Source organism: Semicossyphus pulcher, unplaced genomic scaffold (genome assembly GCF_022749685.1).
Source record: "Semicossyphus pulcher isolate SPU_LCO1_2020_fin unplaced genomic scaffold, fSemPul1.0.p SCAF_13, whole genome shotgun sequence".
In the NCBI taxonomy this organism is placed as follows: Eukaryota; Metazoa; Chordata; class Actinopteri; order Labriformes; family Labridae; genus Semicossyphus; species Semicossyphus pulcher.
Genome location: NW_027211637.1, coordinates 20488867 through 20506869, shown reverse-complemented (window position 1 = coordinate 20506869; position 18003 = coordinate 20488867). Strand labels below are relative to the sequence as shown.

General features: G+C 45.2%; 1 protein-coding gene across 2 annotated transcripts in view; it reads right to left on the bottom strand.

Moving 5' to 3' along the window:
- Positions 1-16820, bottom strand: part of nkain4 (sodium/potassium transporting ATPase interacting 4) — a 42965-nt gene extending 26145 nt beyond the window's left edge. For both annotated transcript variants that reach the window (XM_069659940.1, XM_069659939.1), the window contains exon 1: positions 16372-16820. In XM_069659940.1, the coding sequence (XP_069516041.1) occupies positions 16372-16425 (54 nt within the window). In that variant the 5' untranslated portion in view covers positions 16426-16820. The remainder of the gene's footprint in view (positions 1-16371) is intronic.
- Positions 16821-18003: the final 1183 nt, after the last annotated feature.

The following is an 18003-nucleotide window of genomic DNA, read 5'->3' as shown; positions in this document are numbered from 1 at the left end:
CGACCTGCACCCGGCATTATCTCCCCAAAGTAGACGCAGATAAAATCCTTCACTCTGCTCAGAGACACAGAATGAAAAACAGCTGGGGAACACAATTGAGATCGACGGAGGGAATATTATGAAAAAGGGGATGGCAGAACAGATAAATGGGGAGATGAGAGGAAACGCAGAGGGTATCACACACGACATGTGCTGACGTAGAAAGGCTGAGCCTCCTCCCTCTTAATAACCTCTGTCTTTCCCCCCGGATGGAGGAGCTGGAGGAAATGAATAAAGGCGAGAGAGATAAATACCTTCTGGCGTGCTGCTGGCCATGCTTAGAGAGCTCAATAAAAGTCATGTCAATAAAGATGAGGGAGAGGCTGCGGTTAAATAGGTTTGGGACCTTAGAGGACTGACCCCTTTGAATTGACGACACTTGTGGAGTTATTACTCAGCTTTGGCTTTTGCCTTTAGACAAGGATGGACTAGATACCTTTTGAGCATAACCCAACTCTAAGACTCTCTCTTTCTTATGAGGCTTTGATGGTGTCAAGGTTCTCAGCTAGAAAATACATTTATAAAATAGCGATGAAAGAGCTTTTCCCCTTAACATGTACAGTAAACCTGTGACTCTAAACTTTGAAGTAATAATCTCGAAGATTTTCATTTAAATAAATGTCTGTTAGTCACTATCTATCGCCGAGTGAGGTAACACAATGGTGATTGAGACTATGGCCCACTGATGAAAGCCTTTGCATTTGCAGTATTACGGACTGAGTGTCTGGTGCGACTTCAACGGAAAAAAATCTCAAGCGGCGCCCAGTTAGTGACGCGTTTTCCAGCAGTGGTTGGTCTGCCAGAGAGGGTAGGCGGAGCTAAGCGGCTGCTTTTCCGCTCTCTGCAAGTGTTGCGAGTAAACAGTAATCTACTCTGGCTGAACAAACAAACAAAAGATCGATGACTACAGATACAACTTCAAAAATTTGTGAAAATCCAAAGAAAAAGAAACAAACTCGACGCTCTGATGAAGGCAAACAGTCTAAAAAGGAAAGCGACCGTCAACGAGGAAAATCAAGAGTTACAACCGGAGCCGACCGTGGACGTCACACATGCGACACTGTCTGGATATCTGGGACGTGTGCTCCCGCAATTACCGTTTATCACCATGGGTGCCGCCAAAGAGAAGGAAACTGAGATCTTTGAGATTACAACTTTAAGGATCATTTCATCTTTAGCAGATATTGAGTCAAACTTCATTCATACAGCTCTTCAGAGAGCACTCCAAATGTTCCTTAAATCAGCATCTCTCTCTACATGGCCAGCCCAATCAGATCTGGACCCCATTGAAAACCTCCTGAATGTGATCAAGAGGAAGATGGATGTTAACAAGCCATCGAACAGAGCTGAGCTGCTTGAATTTTTGCGGCAAGAGTGGCCTAACGTCTGGGGCGCTGGTTTAGCTCAGTCGGTGCAAGTGCCCCATGTACAGAGGCTACGCACTGATCGCAGGTTGGACTCCCGGTCTGCCGTTCTATTTGGTGCATGTCATCTCCAACTCTCTACTTGCACCATTTCCTGTCTCTCTTCAGTTGTCCCTCAAAAAAGTGACCTAATGTCACCCAACAGCGCTTCCAAGATGCATGAACGCTGGAATTAAAAAACAGGTTAATCCACCAAATCTAGGTTTCTGAACTCTTCCGAAGTTTAAACATTAGTATTCTGTTGCTTAAACATGAATATGAATTTGTTTTCTTTGCATTATTCAAGGTCAGAAAAACATTTTTTTTTTTGCATCTTTTTGTTATCATAACCAGTTGTTATTTTCTGCAAATAAAAGACCTAAATAAGAAAATTTTATTTGCAAGTATGAGAAATGTTGTTTACAATAAAACTAAAGTTCATTTAACACAAACAAAAAAAACTTTTTTTGCAGTGGTCTCTTTTTCCGGAGCTGAAGATGAACAGGTTTACAGTTCATTCACTGTGCCAAATTCACAGTTACTTTTTCTTATTGATGAAATGCAGCCATCAATCCAACTGTGCTGACATTGAGAAACAGAGAATAGAAATGTGAGCAGAATAGAGAAGCATCACACTTAAACCCACTGTCACACACTGTCTGCCCTTGCTTAAGGCAATAAAAAATGGCAAAACACGCCTCCGTAGTTAGCTGAAAGTATAACACAGCATAGTGTGCATATGACCTCCTGTGACCATCATCCAAGTCACGGTCTGTTAAATTGTCCCTCCCTCCACTCCATATCAGAGGAAATAGGGAGCAGTTATCGCCTCGTGTCGGAGATAGCAGCGCTGAGCTCTGAAAATGTCCTCTGGTAATCCTGGTGGAAAAAAAAGAGATCCAACGGCTCTGCAGAATCTGTTAAACAGCTTTTATTCTATTTGGCTGGATGAATGCAAATAGCCTTGGGATGTTATCTGGCTTTACTTTGTACCATTTTTCCATTGCAATTATGAACAAGCCAAATGAATAAAGACATTTTAAACCCATTTACATCTTTTCTTCACCTAATCAGCTGAATAAAATGTGATTAATGTATTTACATTCACTGGGAACATCTCGGGCATGAATGCAACTGGATGTATCTCTATAGGATAAAAAGTTTGTTGTGACGTGTTCAAAATCTTTCTGTTATTCAGACACTCGCAGAAACACACACGATGTCCCCTACATGGGCTGCTGCACCTCCCAGCACTGGGTAATATTGATGCTAATGAACATAAACCTTCATCCATCCAACACGCACACTTTAGATCTCTCGATGCATTCGTTACACACGGACCCTTTCCCTGAAATATTTCCACTGGTCATTGAATTAAACAGTGTATAGGCATGAGGGATGTGCGTATATATGCGCATGAGTGTGTGTGCGCATGTGCATCCTCTCCTCTGAGATGCTGTAGTAAGCCTATCACATTCCCTGCTAACTCAATAATCCACCAAGATGACAACAATCAATCAAGGGTAGAGAGGCCTCAGCCCACCCAGACACACACGCGCAGGCGCGCACACACACAATCACTCAAACCCATATGGCACAATTAGCCCACAATTCATAGGAAGCCGGTTACTGGAGAGTGGGGCAGAATTTGATCAAAAGATACCGACGCTCTTCCAGGAATAGCGGGCCGGCTACATAACGGCCCGTAAAAGCCTCCCTCCGACCTCCCGCGAGCACAAATGACTCCCTATAGGGTGACGGAATCTCTTAGTGTGTAGTTTGGTTTGGGGTGTGTATATGTGGAGGAGCATGTTGCCCACACATACCACTCCTCCCACCATAAATACTGAGCAATTAGGGGGTGGGTACGGCAGCAGGATGCAACAAGCCCCTCTCTCACCTCGCTCCATCCTTCTGTCTGTTTTCACACTATCTCTCTATCTCTCTGAAACCGTCAATTATCCCCTCCTTCACCCATGTGAGACCAGATTATTAACAATGATCGCAGCTCTCAATCCCGCCGCTTCCTTTCGATGATGTTAGCTTGTGTGTATCCTCTCAGTTTCTGGAGATGTGAATAAAAAACTGAGCATTAAAGGGCCAGTACGCCGATTTTCAACCTCAGTCCTATCATGCTATTATGGGGAGCTAATGCCATTATGGTGGAAGACGCTATCCGCTTCTCCAAGGGGCCCTGGAAAACCTCCGCCAGGGAGCTTAACTACACTTCCTTAATCTAGGACGCCCGCCTCCGATGTCATGTCTTGTTCAAAATCGTCAGGTTTGAAATGTAGACTGCAGACCTGAAGATTTTTTAGACGATCCACCGGTATATTCTCGTCGTATTACAGATTCTGTACCGCTCTGAGCCATTGCCTGCAGCGAGTAGTGTAGTTTTTCACTCCAGCGTCTCTCGCTGGGCTGTTCCTTTCAGAGGGAGGGGCGCAATGCACAATGGGTGTTGTAGGACTGTAGAATAGGCGAAACTCCGAGTTGTTTGTACATCTTCCTCCACAGCTATGCCGCCAATTTCAAATATCATTGCTTCTATCGATTACAGAGAACACCAGCTTTGACTGACGGTGGCTTCTTCCAGGGGCGAACTGCTCCTTTAAAGAGCACACAAGTGGCCACAGTCTTTCACTATAATCCCTCCTTCCCTCAAAACCTAAATCCAGAAAATCAAAGTGCCAAAACATTTCTTTTACAGCCACCTTCTTTAACATGCCATGAAGAAGATGAGAGCAATAAGCTACACATAAAAGAGCAATGAAGGATCAGAGTGAACGTGTTTGAGAGGGAAAAACTGTTTGATGCGCATCATTTGAGAGCTAATTAAGATGTGTATGTGTGCTCAAAGTGAGAGGCTGAAATGTGTGAAAAACAGTTGCTTTGCTGAAGCATCAAACGTAGAAAACGTGTGACAGGGTGGCTTGACAGATATATATGATTTAAAACTTAACTGTGCCGTCAAAACTTAGTGACAGCACATTTTCTGATCAGGTCAGAAAGGGAGAGACGACCTGATGAAGATCCCCCGGAGCAAAAGACAGAGCTGACTGGCGACCCTCTCATCTCCACCTCCGCCTCCAGATGCTATAAAACCCATGAGTGGCTCTCATTCTCTGTACGTCCTCAGTGAAATGCCCTCTGATAACATGTTACCGAATGTGTCATCAGGATCTGTGGCTTTGAAAATCCAGCCTGTCTGTCGATCTGTGCGTGCGTGTGCCGGTGTATGACTCGAGGCTGCATGAGTCAGTTCTTCATGTTAAAGCGTATCGCTGTGACTCACAGAGTCAGGCAGGAGGACGACATCCAGGAGAGGTGAATCACAGAGAAACCCTTCTAACAAGTGATCTGTTGTTGTTTTTTCAATGGCTTCACTAATGGGTTGTTTTCTACTCAGACACATAGAAGCACATTAGCCGGTGAGGCCAGGCCTGATAAAGCGATAACAATCAGAAGGGTAATTTGTGTGCAATATCCAAACTCTCAGCTGTGTTTGGTACCTGTCTCGCACTCCATCTGGCAGAGGTGCTTTCCTGCCTGCTGCGTGTCACTGCGAGTGACTGCCGAGTCAAAACATGGCACAGTATGAAAACACAGCCAGCCTCTGATTCATCGCTTGCCTCTTCTTATAGTTTGACACAAAACACTGGTTTGGATTTCCCTCATGAATATGGGAATCGTCTTGGAGGAACTCCAGTTCTGCGAGCGCTCGCATACCGCTTTTACATCAGTGGTTCTAAATCTGGCTCTCGGGATCCTCCCAAAGGGCAACAAAAACCCACATCTGAGGGGTTGAGAGATGGTTAACAGGATTGAAAGGAAGAAAAGAAAATCTGTCTGCTACACAAAATTACTTAATTTGCTTAGTTTTGTTTCCATTTTCCTCTTCAGGGCTGTAAACATAATTAAGATAAGATAAACAGAGGAGAGAAGACGTGGCCTTTGGATGAACTTTGGATGACACATTTCAGTTTCACAAGGTTCCCTTGGTTTGTACGGATCGAGATTTGACCTGGGTTTAAGGTCAAACAGGATCCAAATTATACTATATTATACTACGGATCCCATCGGCTATTCTGAGGACGATATAGGGGACGACGGTGCCGGGCGTGTAGCCAGCGGTTAGCTATAAACGACTTCCTTTTCCACGTGCTTTAATCAACGAGTCTTACCTTGGCTGAAATTTCAACATCATGATGCAGATTTGTAAAAGGTAAAAGTGAAGCTTTGTCAGGTCTGTCCTCAAGAGGAAAAGAAAACTACTTTTAAAATGCTCGTTTGTTGAGCGAAGGTCGGATCGATCACTTCTGATGCATTCGAGGACGTCGGGATATTTAAAGGCTGAGCGGCTTTCGTGATGAAGCGTCAAGGGAATTTATCTCAAGTAGAATTTTTGATCTGGAACAGATTGTTAGCTGTTAGCATGCAGATGTCTGTTTATAGAGATAAATAAGAAATCATTGTCAGATGATGCTGATGGGAGGCGAGATGTCATCACGGTGCTTCTGCTCTCCACACAGACTGTTTTTCCTGCACACGCCGCAGCCTGCTGATACGCGGTTAGTCAATATTACTCAGACTACAAGCGTAGTACAAACGGACATCCCTAAAATCCACGTCCCTGTTTTCTACATTTCTATGTATAATCTGGTAAATACAGATTACTTGGTGTAATCTGGTCACTCAGGGTTTACTATCATGGCTCTTTGGGTCGATATGTCTGATACCTGATTGGACCCAAATGGATCTAAGCGTGCTTTGTATGAGCTCGGATCACCTGGTACTGCACAAACAATTATTTCTTGGGATTAGCAGCCTTTATAAAAGATGTGTGCTATTAAATGACAGTTATTCTTTTGGAATTTGATTCATGGGTATTAAAAGGGGCAGAAAATAATGATCTTCTTGGCAACAGGATGTTCGATTCTCGTGCTTTAGGTGATTATATATGAAGTCCTTGAAGCATAGAAGCTTTACTTTCAGGGGATACCCGCAAAAAAAGGTTGGGAGAAAGTTGGGTTGGCCCCTTTTCCTCTCCAAACTTAGTCCAAAGGGCACAGAGCGTCTGTGCTAATGGATTTAATAAAGCCGTTTAAGGGCTGCACACAGACTCACAGAACCGGTTTAGGCAGCAGGTTACTACAATCCCCAGATAAATCAAAACAACAAGTGCTCTATTCCAAATTTAAATAAAGGAAAGTCAGAGACGAGTAATGATTCAGAGGCTAGCAGTGCTTTTTTATTTTTTATGTGCCATGCTTTGCCCTGGCTTGTCTGCACTCAGTGACTCCCAGCAGGCAGTAAAGTACTTCTCAAAAACTTTCTCCAATCCAATTTTTCACCTCTCGCCTGGGTAAAGTCATTATACTCTGGTGCCTGGCTGGTCCTTGTGTAACTAATGGTGCCAATCTCAGTATGTGTGTGACGCTGTGTGTGCATGTGTGTGTGTGTGGCTTTCATCTGGTACATGGAGGTTTGGATAGATAGATAGCCCTTGGTGGTGCCTGGTCTAGCAGAGCTGGGACAGGGATTAAGAGGTAGGGTGCCTGCATAAGCCACTTTCTTCTTCACTGTTTGAAATATGGGCCGCACAGCGAAACACAGCAGCTAGTCCCTTTGTAGCTCACTAAGTACCCACTTGTTTTAGGCAGCGGTGCTAAACAGACACGGAGCGGAGCGCACACTGCAGCTCCGGTTGCTGCAAAGTGACCATTGAGAGCACCATGAATGAAAGAGCCCTTTATTTAAGATTAAATATGTTAAACCTCCAGTGCTCTTAGTGCTAATAACATGCTAATCTCTCAGCGCTATTGGGAACACACAACACATAAATCCATCCCACTGAAAGAAACATGATAAAAAGCTGGTGCTTTGAACCGACTCTCCCTCCGGACTTTGGCAAACTACTTTCAACTTTCTACTTTTGTGGTGTGTAGTGTTGTCCCTCTATAACCGTTACTGTTGGTGACTTTGAGATTTAGGCGGTAACATCTTTTCAGCGCGGTTCAATGAGAGCAGCTGTGCTCGGTATATTTAAATGAAGCTCTCTTTTCTCTGTACGCCGTCCATGTTGAGACCAATTCAGAGCATAAACCCTGTCTGATCTGTTGGCTAGCCTTGGTAGTTGTCCCACTTTAATACCCCTTTCACCCCCAAAATTAGCATGTTGACGTGGGTCTTTCAGACCCGCTAATAAATGCCGATTGTCTCTGTTCCCACTGCCAGTGAAGTGCACTCCTTTCTGTCTCTTTTCTTCTGCATCAACGTCTGACGGAAACAGGGTTAGTAAACAATAAGTACACACAAAGAACTAACTATACTCCCTAACCCTACTATACTAGAACTTATTATACTCTTTGGTAAGCAGCATGGAGGCCAGTGAAGATGTTAAGGTGCTTAGGTCTTTATTGTGTCTATTACTCATTCAGTCTGCTTATCAAACTTGGTGTTGTTCAAGCGCTGCTTGGACGGAGACGGTGGTGGCGGTGGCAGCATCGCGCCGGAAAAGGGGGAGGAGATTAGCGTGTCGTGCAAACTAGGCTTTGCAATTAGCCCCTCCACTTTAAATAATGCATGTGCACAAGTGTCTGCCTGTATTACAATTTAACAGTGCACTGTGTAAAGATTACATACTTTTAAAGTTGAGTTAACTTGTATTGCATTACTAAAAAAAGTCACAGGCTTAAGTACAGGTCTAAATAATAAATTAACGATGGCTGAATTCCATTTAGCTGCTCCAGTTTTAGGGTCCTCCTTGTAAAGTGCATCTTGGTTGTCTGCTGCAGCCTACTTAAAGTGAATAGAACAGAGCCTCAGCCATAGTTAATGACATTAGTAACACCTGGAATAGTGAGAGCACAGGGAAAGGAGCTCAGTACATTTACATAATATGTCTGTTTAAGTAACTACGGCTGCCGCTGCCTGTTAAGACGTGATTGAGACCTGTCCATGTAAGACTTGCTGTGCGATCAGACAGAATAATCACTACATGTGTAAAAGAGCTTTCACAAATTCCTCTGTTTATCATAGCTTAAGAAAAATAACATTAACAAGACACAAAAATCAATAAGCCTATTGGACGATGAGGCAAAGTTCACTGAGATATGACCCAAATTCACACACTGCGACAGAGAACATCCGTCCTCACACGGCTGCTATCTGTCGTAAAACCCTTATCTCGCTCTCCCCCTCTTCCTCCCTTTATCTCTCTTCCTCGCTTTGCCGTCAGCCAACATTTCATTTACTTTTATCTGCTAAGGTGGCAGCACTGTTTGGATTATTAGAGGCTAATTTCGACTCTGCTGCATCAACTTGAAGAGGGATGCAGCGGCACCGGCTGCTGTGATTTCAGCCTCAGCCAGGGGATTAATGTCACATGTGAGGTTTTGTCTCCTTTTCTTGTGGCTCCTAATTTTTTGTCGTGTGGGTGTCTGATGGAAAATGAGAGATGAGACAGCAGACTGCAGCAGACGCAGATACTTTGATTTCTCAGAGGAGCTGATGGAAGAAAAGAAGGACAAGAATACAGCGATGGATAAAACCCAAACCCACTAACAATGGATAGGATGGAAGGGAAAGTGACGAAATGAGAACAGCTCATTCCTCTCCCTCCCCATGTCCCAGATCCCACAAAAAGTGTTCAGGTTTCGCCCCAATTAACAAGCAGGCAATTTAGCGATGACGGAGGAAATTCTCATCAAGTCCTCGCAGTCAGGAGCGGCAAACAGCTGTCAGCAGTTTGTACCCTCCAGCTCTCTTTTCCATAATTGAATCAGTAATGTTGCTCTTTTCATCATAATACCATCACTCTTAATCTTTCATCCACCAGCAGAGGAAGTTATGCTGTGTGCCGCCCTGCTGTCCAACTGTTTGATCACACAACACAATTAGAGCGAAAACATCCGTGAAGTCATCAGCCGCTTGTAAAACAAGCGCTGAATGCCCAAAACAGTGGGGGGATTTGAGTGAGACGAATATGCTTCGCAGCCATTCAGCTGAGTGTGATCTGTCAAGATAGTCATCCCAGCTGTGGCGCTCCCAAAGCAATTTATTTGATGCCACACTATAACAAATGACACCGCTGGAACCGTTGGAATGGAAAGAGAGAAATGGGCTTGCAAATAGTTCTACTTTTATCTCCATTATGGCTTAATATTGCAGTGTCACCGATGTGGAACACACACAGACACGCTCACACGCCCTGCATGGATGGGTACATGTGCGCGCACACACGCTCGCATTTGCCAGCCCAAGGTTTCCACAACGACCACGTAATTAATGGTGTGTTAAATTGAAGACATTAAAATGGCGAGCAGTTGTAAAAAGGGCCACCAGGGACAAAGAGGGTACGGTTTTTCCGAGAACACACATATTATTATAACCCAACACGCAGCCAGCGAGGGCGGTGACTCCAAACTCCAGGGAAGGTCGGGGAACAAGAGGAAGGTCAGCGCCTCGTCTTAATTAGCATAAAACACTGCTGCTTTATCTCTGTTTAACAAGCAAGCGCGGACAAACATGCAGAATAAGCACAGCTCGCATGCAGCCGGTCCAAAGCAAACCCTTCAGCTGCATCTGACTGGTTTTTCTGTTGCATTCTGGGTGGGTCTTCTTGTGGTACGGTTTTAGGCTAAATATATAAGTAGAGCTATCTTTAGAGTGACAGTTGTCCTGAGAGCGGGATGTGTTCTGAGCCTCGTCTTTTATGCAGCTCAGCCCCCCCCGAGGTTACTCGGCGCGCACTCGTCTCTCTCCTCGGCACGCTCACTCACATTTGCATCATGCATTCCCCTGTCTCCCTTTGACAGGTTGGTTTTTAATTCCTGCAGGCTCCTCTCTGTTGTGTATGTAAAGGTTTCTGTGGTAACGGTGCGCCAGAGAGAGAGAGAGGGACGAAAAGAGTGAGGAAAAGGGAAAGCTAAACATAGAGAGCTCAGGTCTCTGGGGTCATCCTCGTAACTGGCCCAGAGTGAGAGGTCGAGCACCACCCATCCCCCCTTTTCTCCCTCTACCTTTCCATCTGCATCTCCCCTAAATCTCCAGTGACTCTGGCCCTGCTGATAAATCACATTCTGATCAATAATTCAAACATATTCACAGCAAGGGGAGAAAATGGGGAAGAGGATTGGAAGGGGAGAGGGAGATGACACAAAGCCTTGTTGTGTTTTAACAAAGGATACACGTTAGGGGCGGAGCTTAAAACGGTGATTACACATTCAAGCGGCGCTTCTCATCCCCGAGTGCTCAGGTTTGCTTTGGGCTCTCAGGTGAGATGATGGCACACAAGAGGGAGCTCCAAAAGTCTGGAGTGTGAGTGTGAATTTATTATAAAGTCACCTTGCCTCGCGACCTACGGCACACACACACACACGTTCTCAAAAATCTGCGAGCGGTTGTTTCGTCTACTTTTTGTGGTGTTTGCAGCTAAGGCGAGGCAGGAAGCATCAGGCTCCGCTCTTGTGTGGATGAGGGCTGTTCAGGCACGGCAATCAACGCGGCCCAGGTCAGGACCACAATCAGCACTGAACGCCAGGGGTCCATTTGACAGCCCTCACACACCTATTGTGACTTAATGCGGCGACCTGCTTGACCTTCAAAAAGAAAAGAATAAGAGCCCACAGACAGGGTGAGGACCTTTATTTAGACACATGAACCTCTAGAGCGTCTGTGGACCACCAGCACATACTGTTAGTCCTCTGCCTTCCACTTCTACCTCTCACAACGTCTCTGGCAAGAAAAGAAATAGGCCACCACATGAACCCTCCTTTAAGAAGCTGGAAAACTAAAAACTGTACTTTCCTTTGACATTTGTTGATTGTATACGCTGAATAACCGAGTCCTAAAAAGCAGAGATACTGTTAACAATGGTTCCTTATTATCATCAGGCAGATTTAATTGTCTAAACAGCGACTTGTAAATTAATAAATCTAGTCCTCTGACCAGATCCCTCCAATCTCTCAGCGGCTGAACCATCTCAGCCAGCAGGCTACAGCTGGCTTGACAGTGCAAACTACCAAGACATTACCGTAGGGACCGAGAGTAATAGATAGGCCTTTCATTCTTTGAAATAAGTGGGCTTGTCACATTCAACAGAGATTTTATTGCTACATCTTTCTTTATATTGTTACTTAAAATGTGTCTGCTGCAGTAATTCTAGCCATGCTCCTCTTCTTCAAGTAATGTCAGTAATAACGTTCTGGTACCCTTAAATGTCAAACTCGCTAGAAACGAGTGAATCAACAACAATGTACCGCCTCTTCTGACTGCGTTATATCAGCCACACTCATCCTCAGGACTACAGCCAGACACTTGTAAAAAGGCTCACTGAAAGATTGCATGATTCACATGCAATGTTACACGCCCCGTTGGTATTGTTACTGGACGAAGCTGGGAATGGGAATAACAGAACAGGAGACACGTTGCACGGCAATCTTACTACACAAAGGGCGGTTGTATGACAACACATGGGGGAAATTATATTGTGAATTATGGGGGGTGAAGCAGATTAAACTACATCAAAGAGTTGTGATTGAATAAAGTCAAATAATATTAGTCATGAGAGCATTCCATAAACGTCATTATCAACGTTGTTACTGCTGCCTCGAATGCTCTTTCCTTTGTCTAAGAGGCTAATGAGGCCAGCTCAAACTTTGGCTTCTAATGTGTTGACAAATGCCTGCTGGCTACCAGATAATTGACTATGAGTCACCTCAGACGTAGTGGAGTAAAACCCCAGTCCAGGTCACTTATGTCATCAGTGAATATAACCTGAACGTTAATGATGATGTCTGTCTTTAAAACCCGGAGCACATACTGGTACCGCTCCATTTAAATCAACTTTCCAAAATAAGCCAGTTAAATGTATTGCTTCTGGCATCTGCTCCTATTTGGCAAATACTCCCTGGTTTATGGGGAGCCCATGTCTGTACAGCAGGCTGTGTCTAACACACACAGACACCACAGTCTGTATCTGCATGGATAATTTAGATAGGGATACTATCATATTCTGCCGCCATCTGTGGGGGCCAAAGCAAATAGTGAAAAAAAAATAAAAATGCGTTTCTGCTCACGGTGATATGAATCAGAGTCGGGGGAGGCTTTGGGAGAACTTAATAGCGGACCCAGAGAGGCGACAAAGAGGGGAGAGAAACAAAGAGATAAAAGAGCTGTGACCGTCCACTCTATTCCCGCTGGCCTATCTCCTCCATCAACCTGGCAGAGCCAAGGAAATACAGTTCATTATCATTGATCACAGCAGACTCTGCACTCACACAAGAAGTTACACACTCTGCAAAACAGATGTCTGAAGCATCTGTAGCTAATAAAATCCCCCCAAACAGCTTCATATTTAACTAGTTACCAGGTTGTGATATATCACCTCTCCTGAGAAACGCCAACACAGAACAGGATTATACAGTAGCAGTAACTCTCACACCCGGGTCTGCTGGCCTCACAGTGTTATACGGCCGCGCAATCTGCCCCGGCTGCAATAATTATTCTTAATTACAGCTGTGTGAGGCGTGAGTATCAAAGCCACGGGGCCAGGGCCATGTGTGTCAGCAGACGTACATGTGTACACCAGTGAGGTGAGAGAGACTGTATTTTGACAGACATCCAGAATCTGTGAGCTCATAAATATTCAGAAGGAAATCCGAACGTTAGTGCTTCCATATAGCAAATGAGTAAGCAGGGGGGGGAAAAAACAGCTTAAATCCTTTGTAATGTGTGGGAGATGACGTGATGCCTGCCAAGGGATAATGTCATGCCTTTAGAGATAACGCTCCTCAGGAGGAGGCGCTCTTCTTCTCCGCTCAAACTTTCTTGGAAGCACTTTGGTTGAACCCGGTCTTCTCCTGTGAAGCCTTTCGCTACAAAGTTAGTTTTTCTCTCGCTATGTCATCAAAAGAGTGGAGGGAAAGTGGGCAGTGTGATGTAAGATATTACACACACACACACACACACTCACGGCGCGCTGGTGGGTAGTCTGACTGTAGGGTGAGGATGAGGTAGAACTCTGTGAATCACTTCACTGAAAGCACTTTGTTCTACATGAGAACAAATGAAGCGATTCACTTTGACAACATGGGCAGATTTTTCTTCTCCTGGCTTGTGATCAAATGAAACCCCTTCCAGGCCTTTCCTTCATTTCTCTCACCTTGCTGCACGTCCTCCCCACACACAAAGGCTGTAATATTCACCCAACACAAGCCCTACTAACCTATAACTCACAGGTCAGACTGCACAGCTGTGTCTGAGCGTGAACAGGGGTGCATGAAATAGTGTCCGTCGCTTGTGAGGTTGCATCCGTCAGTGCTGCAGTCGCTGTTATGGCCCGGCATTTTCAGGGTCAATGTTCAGTTCTGAGCTCATTACCCTTCTTCAGCGTGATTATGTGCGTGTCCGCTCGTCTGCCCTTTCCCTGAAAACCACCATGACCAACCAAGAGGCCTCCTTCATCAATCACCCACTGTCCACCGCCCCGCATTAACCATCAAATCCTTTCAGAACAACAGTCCCTCCTCATGGCCAGTCGCTGACATTCACAATATGTCTGTCCATATCTGACCAATCGGAACGCTTCCACGCCGAGGTCAGCTTTAGGTCAACACCTCACACAACCGACCCGTTGAGACACAAAACGAGCTCGCCTGTGTCTCGGAGTACAAACAAATCATTAGACAGACAGGGCTTCCTGCCAACGCTTGCCATTCTCTAGGGCTGATCGGGGTTCTGACAACGATCCAACCCTACTGTCTGGAATGGTTAGTCTGCAGAGGGAAGAGGGAACCGAGGCGTTCCGATCAATACCGGCTCATTATCTGTTGCCTTCTGTCCCAGAGAGATGAGTCCCTCCGCTCGGCCTGTTGATGAGGAAAGCGCACCACAATTCAATTAGGGGATGGCCGAGATGCCAAAAGAGGTTTGATCAAAGCACTCTGCCCGGCTAATTAGCTCACACGGCAGTTCACAGGGCTTATTTTTACATCTGAGGAGCACTGCAGGTTGTTTTGTTAATGGTAGTTTTACCCTGTAATGGACTGGGAATAACCTGGCTCATTGTCAATGCATAGGTTTCTGCACAGGGAGAGCTGGGGCCCCTTGTGCTGCTCCACACTCATGCGCACATGTATATTTATGTGGACCTGCACACATATACACACACACGCCTTCCGCCTGATGACCTTTGGAAAGGTCACGCTGAGTTTAATGCGACCCCTCTTTGCAGGTTAAACTCATCAGAAGTGTGCAGGTGTGTATGGCTGCAGACAGGAAGTGTCAGGTCAGTAAGAAATAGAGCCGGGGGAAAATAAAGCTGCTTCAGGAGTCTTCAGGGACTTTTTAGGCAGCCCGCTGACAGCTTTATAAACCTCTTAACAAATGGTCGACCTCCTCCTCCTCCTCTCTAATGAGGCAAAAAGGTCCGGAGTCTGGGAAGGAAAAACAGGTGTGTCCCTGAAGTTGGGTTCATAGCCCTTTTTTTGTGTGTGTCATTAGAGAACAAGACACTATTTTACAGCGATACTGATCTCCTCTTATATTTGTATATTGCATGTATACACTTTGTGCAGCCAACCAAGCAGCAGGCAGAAACCTGTAGCTCTCAGGGAACTCTGAAGGAGTCTAATACAAGATGATTAAATAAGAGTGGTGGGTGTTAATAGTTAGAGGTATGACACTTTGGTTTCTTTTCAGACAGAGTAATAACTGATACCAACGACCACTTGCCATAAAATGCTTTCCTTTTGTTATGTGTTCCATTTGTCTTTGTTTTCCTATGCCCTCATGCATGACACAATCTATCACAACTTTCCCATTTCCCTCTTTGTCTGAGGAAGATTTTTATTGCTCCCTTAGCTGTTAACAGCGACATTTACTTGAGGGGCTTTCGGTGTGAGCAAGCTCGGTTTTAATGCAGCCATAAATAACCTAGTCACACCCTGTCAAGTAAACTCCACTCAGGGATAGTGGCAGAGGCAAGTCGGCCTGCGAGTAGACGGGAAGCATCGTCTGAGACTGCACGGATACTATCTGTAAGATGTCAAGTTCACTGATCAGAAGCTGAGACGCTGCAACGAGATATAAGTCTTTACATCCGCTGTGATTTGTGGATCAACACTTCCCAAGATGGCTTGTTGAACTTTTTCAACATATCTTAAGATCAGATGAGGAATGCATGATGTCTTAGATGTGTTACATCAAGGCATCAGTAACTCTGGGTACAAATCTGAAACACAGAGATGGGCTTCTGCTTATAAATAGCAGAGCCACGTGATGATGTATACTATTTAAGAATATATCTCAGCAACCATTAAAATATTCAAAAGAGCATTCCACTTATTTGTTGATGTGCTTTCATCATGTATCACACAGAATAGTTGCCCCAATACTGTCCATCACTGTGCCCCTACTTAAGGCTGTTGGTGCTGGGAAGGGCTGACTTCCTAACACCAACAGCACCATATGTTTCCTGTCACAACAGTAAATTTCCTCACGGATCAGGAATATAAATAAACAACACTAATAGGCTACCCACTGGAAATGGGTCCAACCCTCAAAATAATAATATTTCAGGGTCATGATTTGTATTCAAAAACGATTTCAGGATCAACACATGAGAGGGGAGTGTGGGAGCAGACACGACAACATGGGGACCTGTTTGTAGTGTGCGTCCTGTAGCTTACTTATACTGTAGTAAGTTACAGAACTTTTTGAATGTACAGATATTTGTACAACATATTCTGACATCGGTTTTCAACATGTAATAACCAGCCTTTAACACAAAATAGGCTGCTGCCCACGTTAAATAGACAGTTGTAAAGTATACTTTATCCTACAAGCAACAATACCGCGATACTGTAACCATTTCTTGCAGTTCAAACTTGAAAAACAACAAGTAAAGAAGTGTGGGTCCACTCACCAGCTGTAAAGTGCAAATAAAGATGAGGGTGCATCGTCCGCTGCAGCAGCCCATTGTGTCAGCGGCGAAAACGTGACTCTGCGCCGGGAGAAAAGGACTTGAAAACGGGTCTGAGGAGCTTTAAATGTGCCGACCAGACTCAGTCCTGATCCAAGCACCGGCGTCCCATTCTCCTCTTCTTCTCCGGTGTCTCTATGATGAGCCAAAAACACGCGGCAGGGTCGCCCTGGCTGCTCTGGGTCCGTGTGTGACTCTGCTCCAGCCGGACGGTGGTAGCACTTGAGGTGACTGACTGACTGGCTGCCTGGCTGGCTGGGTGGGTGGTTGTGAGCCGGTGTGTAAAAGGGAGGAGGGGGTGGGGTGAGCTGGTAGGTGGTGGTGTCGGTGGTGGGGTAGCCACAGAGGGGCCGGGAAGTGGCTAACTGAGGGTGTGAACTGGTTTGCAGAAGACTGTTAGTGATGTCGCAGCCGAGAACGTGCGCGCGTGCTATTTCAAATGCTTAGCAGTAGCAATGAAAATATCGTTTTGTTGAACGAATACATTTCTATTCAACCAATATATGCGGCTGTATCGCATTAAGACGGACAGATAAATCAATAAAACCACAATGTGTTCATTTATTTACATGGTGGGGAAACGTTAAAGGTGTTTGAAAACTAATCTTAACACATTTCGAAATCTGTGAGCGTGCGCTGAGGAGGGGCACCGGGTTAAATGAGAGTCCATTAAAGCTCGCGATAGAGGACAGGCGCCCTCTTGTGACGACACCATGAAGCACGCTCTGGCAAATTAGGGGGGAAAAACCATCGCATGCACATGTGAGTGCAGGGTCATTATTCAAAATGGAAGCCAAAATTATCTGTCATTGTCCAAATTTTGCATAAAGACAAAGGTCTTCACTTTGGGCGTGTACACAATGACACTTAAATCAATTAAGGCAGGCATTTTCTGGACACTCCTGTAAAAGAAGCCTTTATCTTAGTGAGGCCCTTTCCTGGTTTAATTATCGTTTTTCATATGCTTTACATAAAACTTCCACTCTTGTCTACTTTCCACACTCTCTGTTGTCTCACTCTTTCTTCTCTCAAAATCCCTCCAGCCCTGCCTCCCTTTCTCCACGGGCCTTTTGTTTGGATCTGCATTTGCCTTCTGGGTAGCCACTGCTTGGTGTGATTTATAATAGAAAAGATCTTAAAAGCAGCTCTCTCAGTCCTCCTCCTCCCTCCTCTCTCCTCGTGCATGGGAGGCTGGTCCCACCTCTCTCCTCAACCAGCTTGATGAATCTTTTACGCGTCTGCTGGCTGAGTGAGGGAACACTTCACATCTCATTTCATCACACACTCCTCCTCCTCCTCCGCTCTGCTCCTTTAAAGTTCCTCTCTTCTCCTCTCTCTCTCTCTCTCCCTCTCTTCTCTGGCGTCCCACGCTGCCCGGCCCACCTGCATGCGTCCAGCCCTGGGCCCAGGAGGGACTCCTCCCCCACCGCCAAAAATAACCTCGGGGTGTTTATGGAGGCCGTTGAGAAGGCAGGCACGAACTGAGCATTTTTTTCAACAAAAAATTCTTTCATCATCTGAAAAAAGATAAACATCATGATCAATTTGAAGCAGCTCATGCATCACAAATATCCC